Source organism: Periplaneta americana, chromosome 12 (assembly GCF_040183065.1).
Source record: "Periplaneta americana isolate PAMFEO1 chromosome 12, P.americana_PAMFEO1_priV1, whole genome shotgun sequence".
In the NCBI taxonomy this organism is placed as follows: Eukaryota; Metazoa; Arthropoda; class Insecta; order Blattodea; family Blattidae; genus Periplaneta; species Periplaneta americana.
In genome coordinates, this window is record NC_091128.1 from 84,999,460 (window position 1) to 85,018,744 (window position 19,285).

At 35.1% G+C, this 19,285-nt stretch overlaps 1 protein-coding gene across 1 annotated transcript in view; it reads left to right on the plus strand.

Moving 5' to 3' along the window:
• LOC138710641 (uncharacterized) overlaps positions 1–19,285 on the plus strand; it is a 560,146-nt gene that overhangs the window by 490,985 nt on the left and 49,876 nt on the right. Inside the window, exon 6 of the mRNA XM_069841677.1 lies at positions 12,155–12,504. Coding sequence (XP_069697778.1) covers positions 12,155–12,504 — 350 coding nt within the window. The remainder of the gene's footprint in view (positions 1–12,154; positions 12,505–19,285) is intronic.

Below are 19,285 nucleotides of genomic sequence, written 5' to 3' on the forward strand. Positions count from 1 at the left end.
TTGAGTCAGGGCATGATCTCCTTTAAGCAGCTGATTATTATACTCTCTGCGTAGGTTATCCTTAAAGGGGTTTATTAACGTCTATCACATGAAGCTGTGATGTCATCCTCCCTGGGATAATGACTAAATCGATGTTAATTCCTGTTACCTTCCTCTTGATTTTGTCAGTTACGTGCCCACGAAAGGAATAAAGAATTAACATTCCTCTCTTCATGAAGCATCTAGTCATCATTCCCACACAACCTTAAGGGCTAGGCTGTGATTGTAATAGAAGTACTGTTTTCACACAGCTACTTTTAAAATATAAAAATGGTGCACTAGATTCGGATCAATACTATAATATTTAAATATGCAATAAAACTATATTTGAAGATGATGGACGAGTGGAACAGAGAAAAATTCTCTCCGGCACCGGGATTTCAACCCGGGTTTTCAGCTCTGTGCTGATGCTCTATCCACTAAGCCACACTGGATTCCCATCCCGATGTCGGATCGAATCCTCTCAGTTTAAGTTCCACCTCTTGGGTTACCTCTAGTGGCCTACCCTCATGCACAGCGTCATAGATGTATGATAGTGGCACAATGTCCACACACATGTGCAGAGGTGCACTCGTTATGAGTGACTAAGTGGCCAGGATCCGACGGAATAAGCGCCGTCTTAAATCACTAAGTGATTATTTTTCGCATATCATATATTATTATGATGTACCAAAGTACATACGATATTTCCGTGCAGAAATTCTGCGTCATCATATGAGGATGGATGAGTGGAACAGAGAAAAATTCTCTCCGGCACTGGGATTTGAACCTGGGTTTTCAGCTCTACGTGCTGACACTCTATCCACTACGCCACACTGGATTCCCATCCTGACAATATAACTGCATTCCTAAATTTATTGATGTGGCATAGAAGATTCCTGAGACATTCACTTATTGCAATGATTTCACCATCAAGACTTGTTGTACCATATCTAAGTGATCTATAAAGTGAGAAGAGACAGCACGTAACACCTGCACCGGCACCTTGTTCTCTGGAGATCAAGGATCCGTCGATGTATAAATGGAGCCAGTTTTGTGGAGGGTACCTAATATTAATTGTCTCTAAAGACAATTGTTTCATTATTTCAGTGTTTACTTCCGATTTCAGTATTTCTTCTGTTAAATTTAGATTATATTCTATATTTAATAGAGTTAAAGGGTTTGGTTTAATTTGTAAGTTTTCTTTTAAATACGGGATATTGATTTTCTGTTTTAATTCTTGAACAATGGATATGAAACTTTTTTGAGTTTTCAATCTACAGAGAGGACTGTATGAATGCCAATTGTTTCCTGGTAATCTGATAAGTTTTTCATATTGAATCAGTGCTTTTTCTTCTATTGTCATTTTGATACTGTTAATATTAGTGAGGAATCTCATAGAAACTATTGGAGTTGTTTTGATTCCACCAGTAATGAGTCTTGAGAGCTTGGTTTTGAACATATTCTATGTCATTTATGAAAGGTGAAGTAATTAAAATTTCTCCGCAGTATGTCAGCACTGGCTGTATAAACATTTTGTATGTAGTGTTCAAAGTATTCCTAGAGCATCCCCATTTCTTTCCTGCTAGTCTTTTTAGAAGGGAGAATCTTTTACGAGCTTTTTCAGAAATGTATTTCAAATGGTTGCTCCATGTTAACTTACTATCGAAAATAACTCTAAGATATTTGGATTCATAAGTCCTAGGAAGGTGTTGGCCATTGTATCAGATATTGAATTCTCTTTCTTTTTTACCGAGTGAAAATATTTGGTAGTTACTTTTGCTTAAATTGAGTGTCATCAAATTTGAGGTATTCCATTCATGTAGTTGATTTAGAGCTTTAAGAGCAGAATTTTGAATTTTGTCTCTATGTCTGTAAGATCCGGAAGTCCACAAAACTATATCATCTGCAAATAGTGTTGTTTTCATGTTTGATTCCTCTAATAGGGAGGGTAAGTCATTTATATAAATATTGAATGAAGTTGTGCTGAGGACAGCGCCCTGAGGTAGACCTCGATATGTTTGTCTGTAACTAGAAAGTGAATTATTGAATTTAGTGGCAATGAATCTTTGACTAAGGAATTCTGATATCCATCTGAACATATTGCTGGAGATACCTAATTTCTGGAGTTTTAGTAATAATGTATTTCTCCAAACAGAGTCATATGCTAACTGAAAGTCAATAAATATTGCCAAGGTATCTTCTTTCTTGTTAAAACTGTCTTTTATTTCTTGGCCGAGGCATATGACTTGTTCATTGGTAGAGTATAGTTGTCGAAAGCCGGCTTGTCTTGGTGATAATAGATTTTGGGATTCTAAATACCAAGTTAATCTGTTGGAGATCATGGACTCCATGGTTTTTGCTATCATGCTTAATAGTGCTATTGGTCGATAACTATTAACATCATGAGCAGGTTTCCCTTTTTTGTGAATTGGTACAATGATTGCTTTTTTCCAAGCTGCAGGAATTGAGGTGTTCCATGATAAATTGAAAATGGATAAAAGTACAGACTTGGCTTTTTCCCCCAGATGTTTAAAAAATTCGGAATGAATGTTGTCGGGGCCAGGAGATTTCTTGGTTTTTAAATTTTGTATAGCTAGAGTTAATTCTTTGGAAGTAAAATTTTGATGAAATATTTCAGGTTTTGTACTAGTAATATTGTTTTTATTATTTTTATGTAATTCTCTTTTGATAAATTTGTCAGTTTTTTTGATATTGGGATGTAATCTGTGAGAGTTTGAGAAGTGTGTATTAAATGCGTTTGCTATATCTCTACTATCTGTTAGTGTTTTGTTATTATGAATAATAGGTTGGCTAGTATTTTCCTGTGTGTTGGAAATATTCTTAAGAAATTTATATGTTTTAGCGCTATTGGTTCTGTAATTAATATTTTCAATAAATTTATTGAAACTGTTCTTTTTTGCTGTTATGATTGCTTTTTTAAGAATGGCAGTCTTCTTCCTCCAATCTTGAGTATCTTCTGGTGTTTTGCTATGTTCTGCCCGCAATAAAATGTGAAATTGAGTACAAAACGAGAAATGCATGTGTTTCTACGAAATAAGATTGCAATTAGGTTTTATAAGACATTTTTGTCTTCTTGTAAACAAATCCGGCCCCCATCACACAAAGGTTCTTACATTTTTTAAAAATACCGGTAATTTGATCATTCTTATTTGTTATTATATGTACCATTATCTCGAGATTTTAACTAATCTGCCTTGTGCTGGTGGTAGAAGATTGGCTGCCTATGCGACCTCTTTAAGTCCATTGTTCACTCAGAAATAAGTTTATGTGGTAGGGTAACAAGATGGGTAGGGATGAAATCACCACTAAGCAACAAGCAAATGATTATAAAAGTGAGCATTTTTATGTTAGTGAAAATAATATTTTGAGTAATAAGAAGTTGGCTTGGGAGAAAAAAGGCGTAGGCCTATTAAAGGAACAAAGGAAGGGTTTTTTTGAAAAAAACAATCATAGTCCAAAAATATAAATTTTCAGAAGAAACAAAAACTATCTGGCATGGGTGTTGTTGACACTTCAAGTATGAAATTCATCATGCCGTTTCTTAAGGTGTTGTAGAAACTTGGGAAACCTGAAGTACATTTATAACTTAAATTGCCTCATAGAAATACATAATGTAAATGTAGATATCTGTGGACAATGGTTGTTTTAAGAAAAAATACTCTGTTGTGGCTGAAGTGTGCCTCTCCTTTAATCTTCTTTTTCTTGATTATATCCTGTTTCTTCTCCTTTTGTTGCTTACGTTTCTTCTATGGGGTTACTTCTGCACTTAAAAATATAACTAATGCAACAATTCACGTGCTAAAATATTTTTCACTGAGATGGCTTTTGTCGCATACGTAATAAGCAGTACTGCCAATCTACTAGAGTTAAAATTGTATGAATAAATGTTTCAAGATGATATGAATGGGATATTTGTAAATGCTACCATCATCCTGGCAAGACAATGACTGTTTAAAAAAGAAAAAGTCTGTGGACTATGATTGTTTTATGAACACCACTGAAAATTTCCACTCCTATAACATAGGTCTATGGCTTTTTTTCTCCTAACAACTAATTCAGTAGATGGCTGCTACAGTGTGCTCACCGGTACGTAATATTTTAAATTTGCATTTTTTGGACTATGTTTTAAAAAGAAAAGGGTAATCAGCACATAAGAGCAAATACAAACTTCATTTAAAGTCACAGAAGAACAACGTGAGGTTAAGCTGCAGGCTACTTTCTCTGAGCTCGAAAAAAAAAGCAAAGAAGGCTTGTGTTGAAAAAAATTAGTTTGTTGACGACACGACCTCTATCTGTTAGCAAGTTCATGTCTTTGGGCATGTTTCTTGATGTTCACATTTTCACTGTAATTTTATATGTTCCTTTGCTTATTATTTTCAAGAATTTTTTTTAGAAAATGCACCTGTTCACACATTGATGACATTGAGTCTCAGTCTTTCCATAAAAAATATTCCATTTCAAAATGCTACAACATGTCAGATTCCAGTCATTAAAAGTGCTATAAATCGCTAAATTTGCAGGAGGTGAGATTTTCATACTTTCGTAACCTCAGCACTAAAAGAAGATGATGTGTTCACCACTAAACTCTGGCTGATATTTATCCTAAAGAAGGTCCTGGTACCCAGTTTTATAGTGCTGATGTTCTGAAAATTACAATGGAATGGAAAATTCCGCCTTCACCTGAACCAGTCTGGTCTGTCGCCATATTGACTGAGCCAACTGGCTCTCATGTTACCTTGCAATATGAAAATAATACAAAAAATATGCATCGATATACAGTAAAAATGGTAAATAATACTGTGTGAGGAGAGAATATTCACATTGCAATGATTGTTGGTCTGTAGCAATTAAAAAATATCCTGTGAAGTTTCTGTAGTATGCAAAATCGCACTTTACTACAATCGTGAGCCAGAGACAATCAAAGGTTGGATGGAGTCCAAATTAATTTAGCCAGATAGGTTGTAAGAGAAAATTAAAAGAACTTGAAAGGAAGTGAAAAAAGTAAAATACTGGATAAAAATAAATAGCATAATTAAAGAAATCAGACAATATGAAGAAAATTGGTTCAGTTACCTATTCTTAATGGTGGAAAATGGCCTACCGCAACTAACTTGATTACAAGCTATTTGGCAGGTGATAAACAGATAGGAAAGATCAGTTTTGAATTCTAAAGAAAAATCCGGGTATTGCACATACCTGAGGTGAAGGAATAAAATAATCTACATAGCTCTGTTATTAAAATTGGGTAAACCAAGGGATCTGGCTCAATGGTGAAACATTAGAATCGCATTTGGGAGAGGTTCAAATCCTGGAATTGACATTTATTGGTTTCCTCAATTATTTTTTTTAGTTGGTTATTTAACGACACTGTATCAACTACTCTTATTTAACGTTGATGGTATTGGTGATAGTGAGATGGTAAATGGCGAGATGAGGCCGAGGATTCACCATAGAAACCTCGGAAATACCCAACCAGGTATTCAGTTCAAGTGGGAATCGAACCCACGCATGAGCATAACTCCGGATGGGCAGGCAAGCGCCTCAGCTGACTGAGCTATGCTGGTGGCTTCCTCAATCATACGTAGCTAGTTATTTCAAAAGGATATATGCCACATTGGTTTCCACGTCAATTAGGAAGATGCAGATTTCATTTGTAAGATCTCAATCTACAATTGCACACGGTTCACCTTCCTCCCCTCCCCCCACCAAATAGAATTACTGTCGAGAATCAAAATATAAATATGTCAAAATGTAAAAGCAAACAAACATTATCACTTATCAGTCTTATCACTTACTGGTACATGTTCAATTCAATTCAATTAATTTATTATCTTCCATAGATCTTACATGAGCAATGAAGCTTTAAGATGTGGAACAAGTCAAAATTTTACAATATTACAATTACATTTTTACAAATTTTTACAATTTTTACAGTTTTACAATGTAGTAATTTTTTACAATGATGAGGTGAGGTCCGAGGATTCGCCAAAAGATTACCCGGCATTTGCCTTTTGGTTGGGGAAAACCTCGGAAAAACCCAACCAGGTAATCAAATCAAAGGGGGAAATGAAGTGATGCCGAGGACTCGCCATAGACCATCCGGCTTCAGTCCCACAGCTGGGGAAAACCTCGGAAGAAACCATTCATTGAGACCAAAGGGGGATCCAACCCAAGCCCGAACGCAGCTCCGGATCAGCAGCCCAGCGAGTCTGCCGACTGAGCTACATTGATGGCTCTACTAAAAATACACAATACATAGCCAATCAGATTATTACATTTACAAGCGCAAACGATCATTCATAGTTGAGCTATATGTATAATACAAAACAAGTTAATTAAATTTAAGGCATAAACAATTCAATCAGTTGTGATATACAGAAATTGATAATACATATCATGCAAACTACTTCAAATTACAAACACAAACAATTTATCAATAGAGCTATACAGATTACTATTCAATTTAAAGCATATACAATTCATCGGCCAAAACTATACAAACATATACAATACAAAGTAAGCAGATTAATTCAATTTATAATCATAAACAATTCATCAGTTCAGCTATACAGACTACTATACAGTTTACAGCATATACAATTCATCAGTTGAGCTATACAGACTACCATTAAATTTACAGCATGTACAATTCATCAGTAGAGCTATACAGACTAGTATCCATTTTAAAAGCATATACAATTCATCAACCAAACTATACAAACATATACAATCAAATTAGTTCAATTTACAAACTTATTTTCGTTAAGCTATACAAAAAAAGTACAATTCATATGAAGTAGATTAATTCAATTTATAAGCTTACAAAATTCATCAGTTATGCTAAACAACAGATTAAGTGAATATAAAAACATATTTTAGTTGGGCTATATAAAGTTGTACATGTCATTTTGACTAGAATAATTCAATTCACAAGCATAAACAATTCATCAGTTGTGTAAAAGGTATGAGTATGTAGAAATTTGGTTAATTCTTTTCTAAACCTTTTCTCATGGTTCTTCAAATCTTTAAGATAATTAGGCAGTGCATTGAAGACTGTTATACATAAATAGCGAACTCCTTTTTTAAAACAGCTTAGACTGACAGAGGGTAGATGAAGATCTGATTTATGTCTTGTATTAAAATGATGAATGTCTTGATTTGTACTGAATTTATCTTGGTTCTTAATATATAGCATCATTAGGGAAAGAATGTATTCACAAAGTAAGGTGAAAATTTCTAAATTTCGGAAAATATTTTTACATGATGTCCTTTTATACACACCAGCCATTATTCTTATAGCTTTCTTTTATAAAACAAAAACGTGTTTAGCTTCAGACGAGTTACCCCATGCATTACATGGATTTACTTCTCTGCTTAATTTTATACAACATTTTGGTATGTTATCACAATCTAGTATATACAGTCGCGAAGCTCAATACGTAGTAAATATGCAAACATTAGATAGTTGCTCACCGCTAGGATCACTAATATCGCCTCATTACAGGCAATGCAAAATAAAACCGTCACAGTCTATTGTTTCTAGCAACTCAAAACTCAAGCTTCGTGACTGTATATTGTAGACTGTGATGTTATGGTAAAGGTTCAAAACGAATTTGTCATTATTGACTAATTATTATTACTTATTACGGCAGGCTGCCTACAGATTCAAAGCACATCACAGTTCCAAAACGACCCTTGTCCAAATTAAATTTATTAATAAAATAAAAACTGCTATGGTTCTCATGCTTAAATTCTCACATAGTAATTTTAGGGATATAATAATACAGTCAAAAATCATACATCTTCAGCTGTTTTTTTTTTTTTTTTCTCTCTCCCATATTTTGTATTACCTGGAGAAGGAGCCGTTTGGAAATAGACACCTCAATTGTTGATGATATGTGTTGCAAAAAGCAATGAGTAGTTCTACTTACACATACTCCTTGTGACATTTTTGTACTTCAATCAAATCTTCATGTTCTAAAAAAAGTTCTTTGCCTAGACTTTTGAATGATATGATTGTCAGATACAGCAGTCCATAATATACATGTTACCTTTTCATTTCTTTCGAATGAGAGTCAAAGCTTTGCCTACTGCACATAATGACCTTATCTGGTTTCAGTACAACTTATGATTGAGTTTGCTAAGAGTGCCTATAGTTTCTAACTAATATGAGCCGGGTTCTGTTTGAAGGTTGCATGTTGGAAGTTGCTAGAGCTTAATGAATCATGCCCACAACCTTATTGTACCTGAGTATATTATGATTCAAGCAAACTACTTCGTATAGCAACATGTTCTCTTGTTTCTGACTATAATCGATACTTGCGACATTCATCTGTAAATTTGGTGTTCTGCCTTTGCATGCATTTTCCTTAGTTCATTATGGTAACAGTTTAGACCTATATGACCATTAAAAATCCTTTCATTCCTTCAATTAGATCACACGCTGGAGACCTCTCTCTACATAGAATGTCACGGTATTTCACTGTAAGTGAAGTTAAGTGAACTATATTGTGTCTGCTTGCTGAGTATGACCCATAAATTGTTGTTCTCTAACGGATGAATTTGAGAGCATTTAATCCATTATTCGTCTTAAAGTTGTTCACATTCGTGACATACTTTAAGTCACACATGTTCCCTGGGTACTACTGAAGGAGCAACAGTATCGGCCATAAGTTTTACTGAAGAATCTCATCAATGTTACACCTACTCAATAGCACAGCCTTCTGCATTAACATGAACATGTTACTGATATTCAGGCATTTAAGATCCTCGTGAATAGAGTATGGAATTAACTACACCTGTTGCTGATATATATCTACTGAAAAGATTTGCATCTCAGTTATCTTCCAAAAAATTGTAATTTTAACTGCTAAATCAGTATATTTTGATATTTTAATTATGTACTCAGACTGTAAACTTGATATGTGTGGGATTGTTACATCTGCCATCATATTCATTTTGTTCATAACTATAATACCTCCAACTGTTGTATCTGCCAATGTATAGGATTTTTCAAAAGTAAGAGGTAGTTTAATTACTCATTTTCTTTATTTTATACACAATCTTAAAAATTCTGTCACTAGTTTATTACACAAGAAATGGGATTTTTTGCATTATCATGACAACAAGTTCGTCTGTTTCTCATTGTTCTGGTATTCGTGTTATTAGCAGACACTTTCCTGTAATTTGGCCTGCAAGATCACCAGATATTAACTCAGCAGATTATTGGTTGCAAGGCTATCTGAAGGAAAGAGTTCTTGAGCAAACCTACGATAATTGATGAGTTGAACAACTCCATTGTGACAGATATTCCAGAACACGAACTCAAGAACTGCTGTATATACCATTACTTGTACAAGAACATAATGGGTGACACATACATCATCTACGTTGGGAGTTATGACAATGGGTGTGATACAAAGAATCCCATTTCTTGTGTAATATGTCACTACCAGAATGTTTAAGATTGTTTAGAAGATGAAAAAATATGAGCAATTAAAGTTACCTCTTACTTTTGAAGAACCCTATACATCATACTAACTTATATCTTTGCTGAATCATTTTCTAATATTTTGCATGGATTATATCAGTTGTTATTATTATTATTATTATTATTATTATTATTATTATTATTATTATTATTATTATTATTATTATTATTATACCTCACTTAAAACCAGGAGAATATTACTTGGTCACGAGACATAATCATATAAGTTACTACATTTTCGGGATTTACTTCCAAACCTGTCTTTTTACTTACTTCAAGTAAAATTTCCGTGATTTCCCTAATCGTTTCTGGATTTTCTCCTAACATATTCACATCATCCTCATAGACAAGCAGCTGATGTAACCTGTTCAATTCCAAACCTTGTCTGTTATCCTGGACTTTCCTAATGGCATACTCTAGAGCAGCGTTTCTCAAACTATGGTCTGTGGACCACCTGTGGTCTTCGAGATCTGCCCTTGTGGTCCTTCAAAAAAGAGAGAAGAAAAAATAAAATTCAAATGAATTGCGTATCACACTATAGCTTATAATCTCAGAGATTGGAAATGACACATGGCAATTGAATTTCACTTTTTCTTCCAGTATTGACATTTTATGAAATTATTACCCTACCCGTCTACCGACTTCCCACTCTACTCTCAGCACCAATAGAGGGATTTAAAGTACTATACACGTGGTGTTTCTCGACATCTTTTCCCTGCACATCTGGCGCCGCGCCTGTAACCAGCCAGGGACTACCCGATTTCATAACAGAGGACCAAAGTACCGAACCTTAATTCAATTTTAAAATATAAGTATACTGGTATTAAAATATGCTACGAAAATGATAAATTTGCTTTCGAAGGGAACAAGAGTAAGGTGGTCCGTGGAACTGTTCTGGCTTTAAAAAGTGGTCCCCAAAAGTTTGAGAAACGCTGCTCTAGAGCAAAGAAAAGTAAAGGCAATAGTGCATCTCCTTGCTTTAGCCTGCGGTGAATTATAAAAGCATGTGACAGAAACTGACCTATACAGACTCTGCTATACGTTTCACTGAGACACATTTTAATTAATCGAAATAGTTTCTTGGGAATACCAAATTCAATAAGAATATCATATAAAAACTTCTCTTAACCGAGTCATTTGCCTTTTTGAAATCTATGAATAACTATGTACTGTACCCTTATACTCCCATTTTTCTCCAAAAACTTATACTCTTGCAATATCTTTAAATAAAAGTAAGCGTCACTTACCCAGTTATTGGTACAAGACTTATTTTCGAATGTATTGTTACTGTCACTGTCATTGTCACCTTTTAATTATTAGGAAGGAGTAAGACGGGAATTACACATTACTGTGTGTTATAAAAGAGTAAAGTGGTTTTTAAATAGGTACTCTAACGAAAGTTTAACAGTGAATATTTGTATCCACTTTCTATTTATAAGTTATTAAATGGATTTTATAATATCTCAAAGGTGTATGTTGTGTTCTTTGTTACAACTTCTTTCATTACAGATTATTACTGCTTTAATACTTTAACTGAATACACTTTCTAGATATCCAATTTCAGTTTTCAAAATTATTAACGCCCAATAACATTTAAAATTATAAATTAATAATTCACTGTCATAACATGTTTCGACAAACTTTGTCATAAGTTCGTTGAACGTCACTGTTAATAGATTTTTCCATATTTAATTTCAATGTAAATAAATATTCACAATTAGCTATGACAAGGTTAAGTTTTAATTAGGGTTACCATGAGAAGAAATTCTATAGGAGACATGGAATCTAAAATAAGAGGACATTGCTGAAAAAAGGAGGACTTTTTAAAAATTGATAGGAACAAAATTAAAGATGAAAACAATGGCTCACCTTAGTTAGTTTTCTCACTAGTTGCTGGATCAGTATTACATCTGTACCCCACTTATCGGTGGAGCCCACTTTGTGCACTAGAGCCTGAAGAGAGAAACTTTTATCTTGTAACAAATAACTATGGAACTGTTCACAGGACATGTCCTTGAAATTTTATTTCATTATGATGATACCTCTGACTGTCTCCGTTAGCATGTGATTTCGTTCTTTTGCCCATTGAGCAGATATTAGGGAAAATACTCTCTCAACATTTCCATTGTGACTTGGGATAAATAAATAGAATTGACATATGTTTAAGAGTTATAAGAAAGTTTCAGTGCTCGCAGAACTATTGGAATTGAAGAATTTGCATCATTGTTTATCTAAAGTTAAATCTTTGTCCAAATTAACTTGATTGACATATTTTTGTACATTGCAGAATAAAATTGATGAAATAGCTTAGAATCATGAATAGTGACATTTTTAGAGTGTAAGAAGTCAATGCATGTCAACAGGTCATATTTTATGTTTTTTTTTATGTGCTTCAGCTTGAACCATTGAAAGCAGTTAAATTCTTTCTTAGGTTTTCATCATTTTTTTTTTTTAGATATTCTATGTATAATATCGCACATTATTCAATATTAATATTAATTTTAGTTGTAATGCGAAATACTGGACATTTAAATTAAAAAAAAAATAAAAGAGGACATGTCCTCCTTTTGCCTTTCGGATGGTAACCCTAATTTTAATGTCTGCTTGGTTTGTTGTGTGCAGGCCATCTGCTGAGTCCGAGTCCAACCCCACATGTCTTCACCAGGTGGAGCACGAGTCGCCTCAACAGCGGGGGCACCTCCGCTAGCACCTCTCCCTGTGGGTCTACCCGGTCCTCATTCAACTACCGACAGCCGTACCTGGGATGGAGGTCTCAAGAACGACTGTCAAGGCCTCGCACACCGGCAGAGCGTTTGGCTGCCGGGCTTCTGCCCACACAACAGCAACAGCAGCAACAACAGCCTTTGATCAGCCCACCTGGCATCACCAATCAGCATACGCAGCAGGACATCCAGCAGATGCTGCAGCAGGAAGCTGAACTGGAGCAGCTGCGGCGGGAAGATGAGGAGCAGGTGATTACTGCTGTTAGGATCCCTAATAGTACTCGTACGGAAATTTGCAAGTATGTAGTGAGGAGAAACCCCAGTCTTTCTCAGTCCGGAGTGTGCAGAGGTCTGAAACATTTTCACGTTCTCTGATGTGACCTAAGTGATACTGCATGTGACAAATCTCAAACCCACTTGTACTTTCCCATTACTTTGTAAGTGACGAAACTTCACACCAGGGAGATGAAGTATTAGTGCTAAGGAAAATAGCAAAATGTTGGTGTTATTGGCTTGTACATTCCAAAAATATCTAGTTTAATTTTCAGTTTTGGTACAGACTAGACTACAGCCATTCTGCTTTCTAATATACTATGAACTACTCACTGCCGCTTGAATGCATCCATATATCTGTTGGTTGCTTATGCTGCCTGCACATAAGACCATTCTAATAATGTTCTCACTGAAATAGTGTATTTCCAAATTCCAACGGTAGGTGTGTCACCAACCAGCTCATCTGTATGTCTGCTTCAAAAAAAAAAGTTCTACCTACTTTATGCCAGTATGACGTATTGAAGTGTGTTACGAATAATCATCATCAGAAACTCTTGTGGATAAAATCGTTAAATCTCTACTTAGTAAACTAGGTAAGTTCCACACAGAAAAAGTTTTCTTGGTAGGAGAAACCCCTTTCTCGGAAAACACCGAAGCTCTAAATTCCTGGGCCGCACTAGTTCATTTTTTATTGCATTGCTTAGTTGTAAAAGTCCCTATCTGAAAAGTTAATTTTTTTTCTTTTTGTAAATCACCGAAAAGTGGTACCATATGAAGAGATCATGTTCTTCGGAAGTTTTTTAAGAACAGAAATAATTAATTAACCTTAAAAGTTCCATAACATGTCCTACTAATAGTTAATTTGAAATTTTAATTTGAAAACTGTTATTAATTCTTTCACATAGGGGCTTTTGCATCTAAACAACTCATTAGCTTTCATATTTTAAATTATGCATGTCTGGTTGTATTTCCGCTTGTTTCAAGAGTAGAGAATAAAATAGGTTGGTTAATGAAGCTATTAGAGTCGCGAAATAAAGTAATATTTTAATCACATAATATAAAAAAAAGTAAAGCATAGGACCTATATCCATAAGCGACTTCAAGGTCCATTAGAAGCTGTCATCTAGCGGCAATGTTTTTCTATTCATATTACATGTTTGACCACTGAATGACCAGGGAGTATAAGCAGCCATCGGCTGAGTCGAATAGATGGTAGATCTACTGTATTTTCGTTGTGGGAATTATAAATTACACAGTGAATGTGAGAAACACTTGCTGCCAACTTTTACATCAAGTATAAAAATATTTGTTTGTTACTGTTGATGGTTTTGTTTATTGGGGTGGTGACAATAGTGGCAGTGGCAGTCATTGGAATTATGTTTGTTGTGGCTGTCTTTGTGAATAATTTTTTTTCTGAGGAGGAAGACCCGAAGGCTTGCACCACAGCCTGAGGTAGTGCTTACCTCCTTTGGATAGGGATTAATAAGTCTATAGAACGGCATTCCTGTAGGTATCGTGATTCACTGTATGGTGCCATCTATCGATTCAGCTACACATCACCCAGGTCTGATGGAGTCTGCTACGATAATCCCTCAATCTCCCTGTGACTTTTGCAGTTTCTTCAGATCAATGTAATCTGAATGCAAGTCACAGTACTACATCCTGTTGCATCCTATATTGATCAGAAGTCCATGTTCCTGTAGGTATCGTCATTCACTATTTGGTGCCATTTATTGATTCAGCTATACATTACCCAGGTCCGACAGAGTTCACTATGAAAACCTCTTCGACCCCCTGGGACTTTTGCAGCTTCCTCATCGATGCAGTCTGTATGCAAATCACGGGACTACATCCTGCTACATCTTCGGCAGATATGAAATTATTGAAAGATGATAGATGAAATTGAAAGTGAAACGAGTCCAAGTCCAATGCCGAAAGTTCTCAGCAATTCTGCTTCAATTGGTTGAGGGGGAAAACTAGAATTTGAACCTGAACATACTCATCTCACAGTCAGACGTGCAAACCATTACTCCACAGCAGTGGGTTTACGAGGTGGTAGTTGTTTTTGTTCTTCATGGTGAATATGGTGTTATGGATGTACCACAGCACAAAATGGATTATATGAGAGAATGAATTCTCTTTGGACTTTAAGTGCCAAAGCTAAGTGTATGGTTCTGACATTTTATAATACATTTGTTGAAAGCTTCATAATGACAGGAATGTGGTCGAAGGACTGGAAGATACAATATGGTATCTGCTTATCTCCACTATTTACTGTGTGCCCTCTGTTTACTCTTCAAAATTTACAATTTTATTAATTATTTCGGAAAATTTAAAGCAACACTGTAAACGATTTCTTACACAGCAACGAAATAGTAGTTGCAATGTTATTGTTATTAAAGTAAAGTGTATCGTAATATGCCACACATCACGGTGTTAAAGCATAACCAATGAAATTAGAGGCACTAATCCCACTTTATTGCAGAGAGTTATGCAGAACTTTCAGAGTAGATTACAAGAAATGTTTGCCATGGAGGTTATTTAAGGAATGTAAGTAATTTAAAAAAAAATAAGTACAGATTGATAAATTGCATTGTACTTATATTTCTTTTTCGTAATAAGTATTTCTCTTTTAATTCGGCACATTATCCTACAAGAAGTCTATGAAAACCATCACATTTCATTGCTGCATCCTATATTAGAGCACAGCCTTCACATTTGTTCTAAGGCTACAGAGTTTGGTCGAAATAGATACTACTTCTATAGCTTTTCAGAGTGGGGAGAGCTGTATCAAGGTCAGGTTTGCTTTATGAATCTATGTTTTGACGTCCACACGAGTTCCCCTTTATAACCATTCTGTCGGTGTGCTGTATGTGAACTTGTCAACATCTTTGATTTCCTTACCATTCACCTGTAGTATCTTGTAACCCCTGTTGACTATCATGAACTTGTTTCTGTCAGCATTCATAGTCATTTTATCTGTCATCACTGCTTCTTCGAGATCTTGCAGCTTGCCTTTCGTGCCCTTCTGGTTCTTTGACAGGAAACAGATATTTCTGGCAAAATCGAGATCTTCTAAGAGCTCAGTCAGTCTGCTTTGGATAACTCGTTTCTTCCACTTTGTGACATTCTTCACCACTTCGCCTATCACGAGAAAGAAACATAATACATCCCTGTTGCACTTCGAATTTCACTATAGAGGACTCAGTAACTTTCTCTTCTTAGATTACACTGTATTTGTAATTGCTATATAGGCGATTTAATGCATTGATAACTTGTTTAAGTATACCATAGTTCTTCAGGATCTAATAAATGTCAACATGAAATGGAGATCCATTAATTCGTTTGGCACAACAGTACACCACACACTCATTTTAACTTCTTGGTAGAAGCTCTTTATGGATGTAATCTGGTTTCTCTAAACATTCTCTCTTGAATTTATGCACGTTCATATGTCTACTCTGAAGTCTGATTAGTGTAATATGTAACTAGTCAACAATGTATGCAATGGAGGGGAAAGGAACTGGCCACCCTACCCCATTATCTCCTGGCCTAGTTGCCTCATGAGTGATGCCTTGTTGGTGTTACTTGTGGGGTCCAAACCTGTTTTCGGACAGTTGACTAAACAACAATGTCTACTAAGATAAAAACATGCGTAACCAATGAAACATGTTATTTGAGGGTCAAGGTATTCATTGTGTATAGATTGATAAATCTTGTGCACATAAATTATTTTGTATGATTAGTCTCAACAATTCTGTACCTTAGAAGCTGAAGTTTCTGTAATATTTATTAATGTGCTAGACATGCCAGTGATTTTACTTGGAGACAGGCCTTATCATGCCTCAATTTCTTTATAATACATTATATCTTTCTTCGTTTACGCCATTTTTTGGTCTTTCTTCTTTGCGCCTAGAGTAGATTCTGTTTGTTGTGCATTGCTAACAAGAACTTAAATCGTGCTTTTGTGTGACACTGGATATCTAGGAAATTTCCTCGCGAAGTATCTAATGAATCATAATTAACACAAGGAAAGACTAACTACCTTCAGCTAACATTCGCGCTAATGAGTTAATAGCCAAGAACATAAACAAGTAGTTGACAGATTGGTGGAGGAGGGGAGGACTGGATAGAAATGAGTAGGGTTGCCACACATCTATATTTTGTATGGACAGTTTGTATTGTAAGACCCATGTCCGTATTGTACAAGTAAAAAAGTGACGAAATGTCCGTATTTTCTGGTTCGGACTCGGAAAAGAGATTAATAATTATTACTTGCTACATCCTTCAAAATATGACGCCTACAACGTAGTCACCGACTGTAATAGCCACTGTTTTGTATAGTTTGGTTTTGAAGATACAACAAAGACCAAAACAAAGAATTCACATATTACGAAGCTCATTTCCAGGAAAAAATATAAATTCATCCCCCATACAGCTAAATAAACAGAAATTGGCGATATTGGTCAGTGAAGGGGAAATGAAAAAATTGAGTCCGAAGAAAATATTCTGAAATTTTATGATCAGTGCATTTCATATCTCGAACTATGGAAGGGGAGTTTTGAAGGTGCTGAGCAGTTTTCCTGGATTCAAATAGGTTCGAGTTATGAATTACACTGGAGCAGTGTCGAGAAATCAGCTGTGTTAATAAACTCCACTTCTTTATAATCCTAGTGCTGCCAGAACATTGGCAAACTTTTTAATGTTTGTGAATCTTGTATTTCAAAATATAAAAAAGAAAATTTGGAGAAGTAGAAAAGAAGAGAATTATGTGTCGTGACCAGAATATTGTACGAAATGGAACTACAGAAATTGGAAATTTGTCCTTTGAAGAGGTGAAGAAATTAAAATATCTTGGAGCAACGGCAACAAATATAAATGATGCTCAGGAGGAAATTAAACGCAGAATAAATATGGGAAACGTCGGTTATTATTCGGTTAAGAAGCTTTTGTCATCTAGTCTGCTGTCAAAGAATCTGAAAGTTAGAATTTATATCGGTTATATTACCGGTTGTTCTGTATGGTTGTGAAACTTGGACTCTCACTTTAAGAGAGGAACAGAGATTAAGGGTGGTGGAGAATAAGGTTTAGGAAAATATTTGGAGCTAAGAGGGATGAAGTTACAGGAGAATGGAGAAAGTTACACAACACAGAACTGCACGCATTGTATTCTTCACCTGACATAATTAGGAACATTAAATCCAGATGCTTGAGTTGGGCAGGGCATGTAGCACGTATGGGCGAATCCAGAAATGCATATAGTGTGTTAGTTGGAAGACCTAAGGGGGGAAAAGATCATTGGGGAGGCCGAGAAGTAGATGGGAAGATAATATTAAAATGGATTTGAGGGAGTTGGAATATGATGGTAGACACTGGATTAATCTTTCTCAGGACAGGGACTGATGGCAGGCTTATGTGAGGGCGGCAATGAACCTCCAGGTTCCTTAAAAGCCATAAGTAAGAAAAGAAGGGAACACAGAACTGAAATCTTCTGTGGATTGAAGTTAAGAACAAAGTAAAAGAAAGTGAAACGAAATTAAATCATTTTGAGAATGTTTTAGAATTTGTATACCATTTCTCAGTACTTCTGCAACTGTGGAGAGTGTTTTCTTTGATGTATATTATTTGGATATCTAAAAGGAATAAACTCCTAGTTTATTAGGTAAAAGCATTACTTCAAATTAAAGTAAATTCAGAGTTACCATGCCTGAATTTCTATGAATTCATCAAGAAAACGCTTATTTTCTGAAGCAAGTACATTCTTCCCAGGAGTGTGAAAATGACTGATGAATGACATAATTGATATCATGTATGTTTAAATCGCTTAATAATACTAGCCTATCGTTTGTAACTATCTGGAAATTAGAATTAGAATTAATATTACAGAATAAAATTTGGATATACTTTATTCAGTAACACTGTTATTTTTTTATTGATACGAAGTAGTATTGTACTTCTTTATTATAGTATTGTCTTCTTTAATGCAGATAATATTCCCATTTTTTGGGAAAACAAAAATGTCCGCATTTTTGTATCCAGAATTATGACAACCATACAAATGAGGGATCATTCATTTCTAACTCTGTCCTGTGAGTAACTTCTGGATCTCGCACAAGATAGCCTTTCAGAGTAGAAGTTAAGAACCCATTGAAAAAGTAGATGGCAGTACTACACTCTGCCTTTAAATACAGTGTTTTATAAGAAATACAAGAACGTGTGACTTTATCAGCACATGTTTGATCCCATAAGATTTGTCTGTCGTATCCTATATTCCTTACGTTCACCATTGATCAACTCTTTATGACAGTACAACATATAGATTAGGTTAGGTTAGGCTTCTCATGGCCACTTCAGATCGTTGATATGTCACATAACTCCTCCTAGCTCAATTTGCAGTAGGGAATTTATTTGCTCTACAAAGACTTCTGTTAACATAGTGCTTTTATTATTTTTACTACTGTTCATAAAACTAATTCTACACAAGCAATACACTATTATAATATTAATAGCGAGAGAGAGGGTATGGAAACGAGCGAATAAATAAGAGGGGGATGAAATACAGTAGCTGGCACAAACTACTACTTCAAAAGAATGTTCCGAAGTGTGAACAGTAGAAAAATTATGTTAGCCAGAAGATATGTTACTAATATTTGGTCTAAAACATGTCGCATATATCGTATGTATGCTATAATTAATTATAAATACTGATAGAACTCCTTTTCTATAGCAGTACACTTTTAGTTGTTTCGTTTTAAAT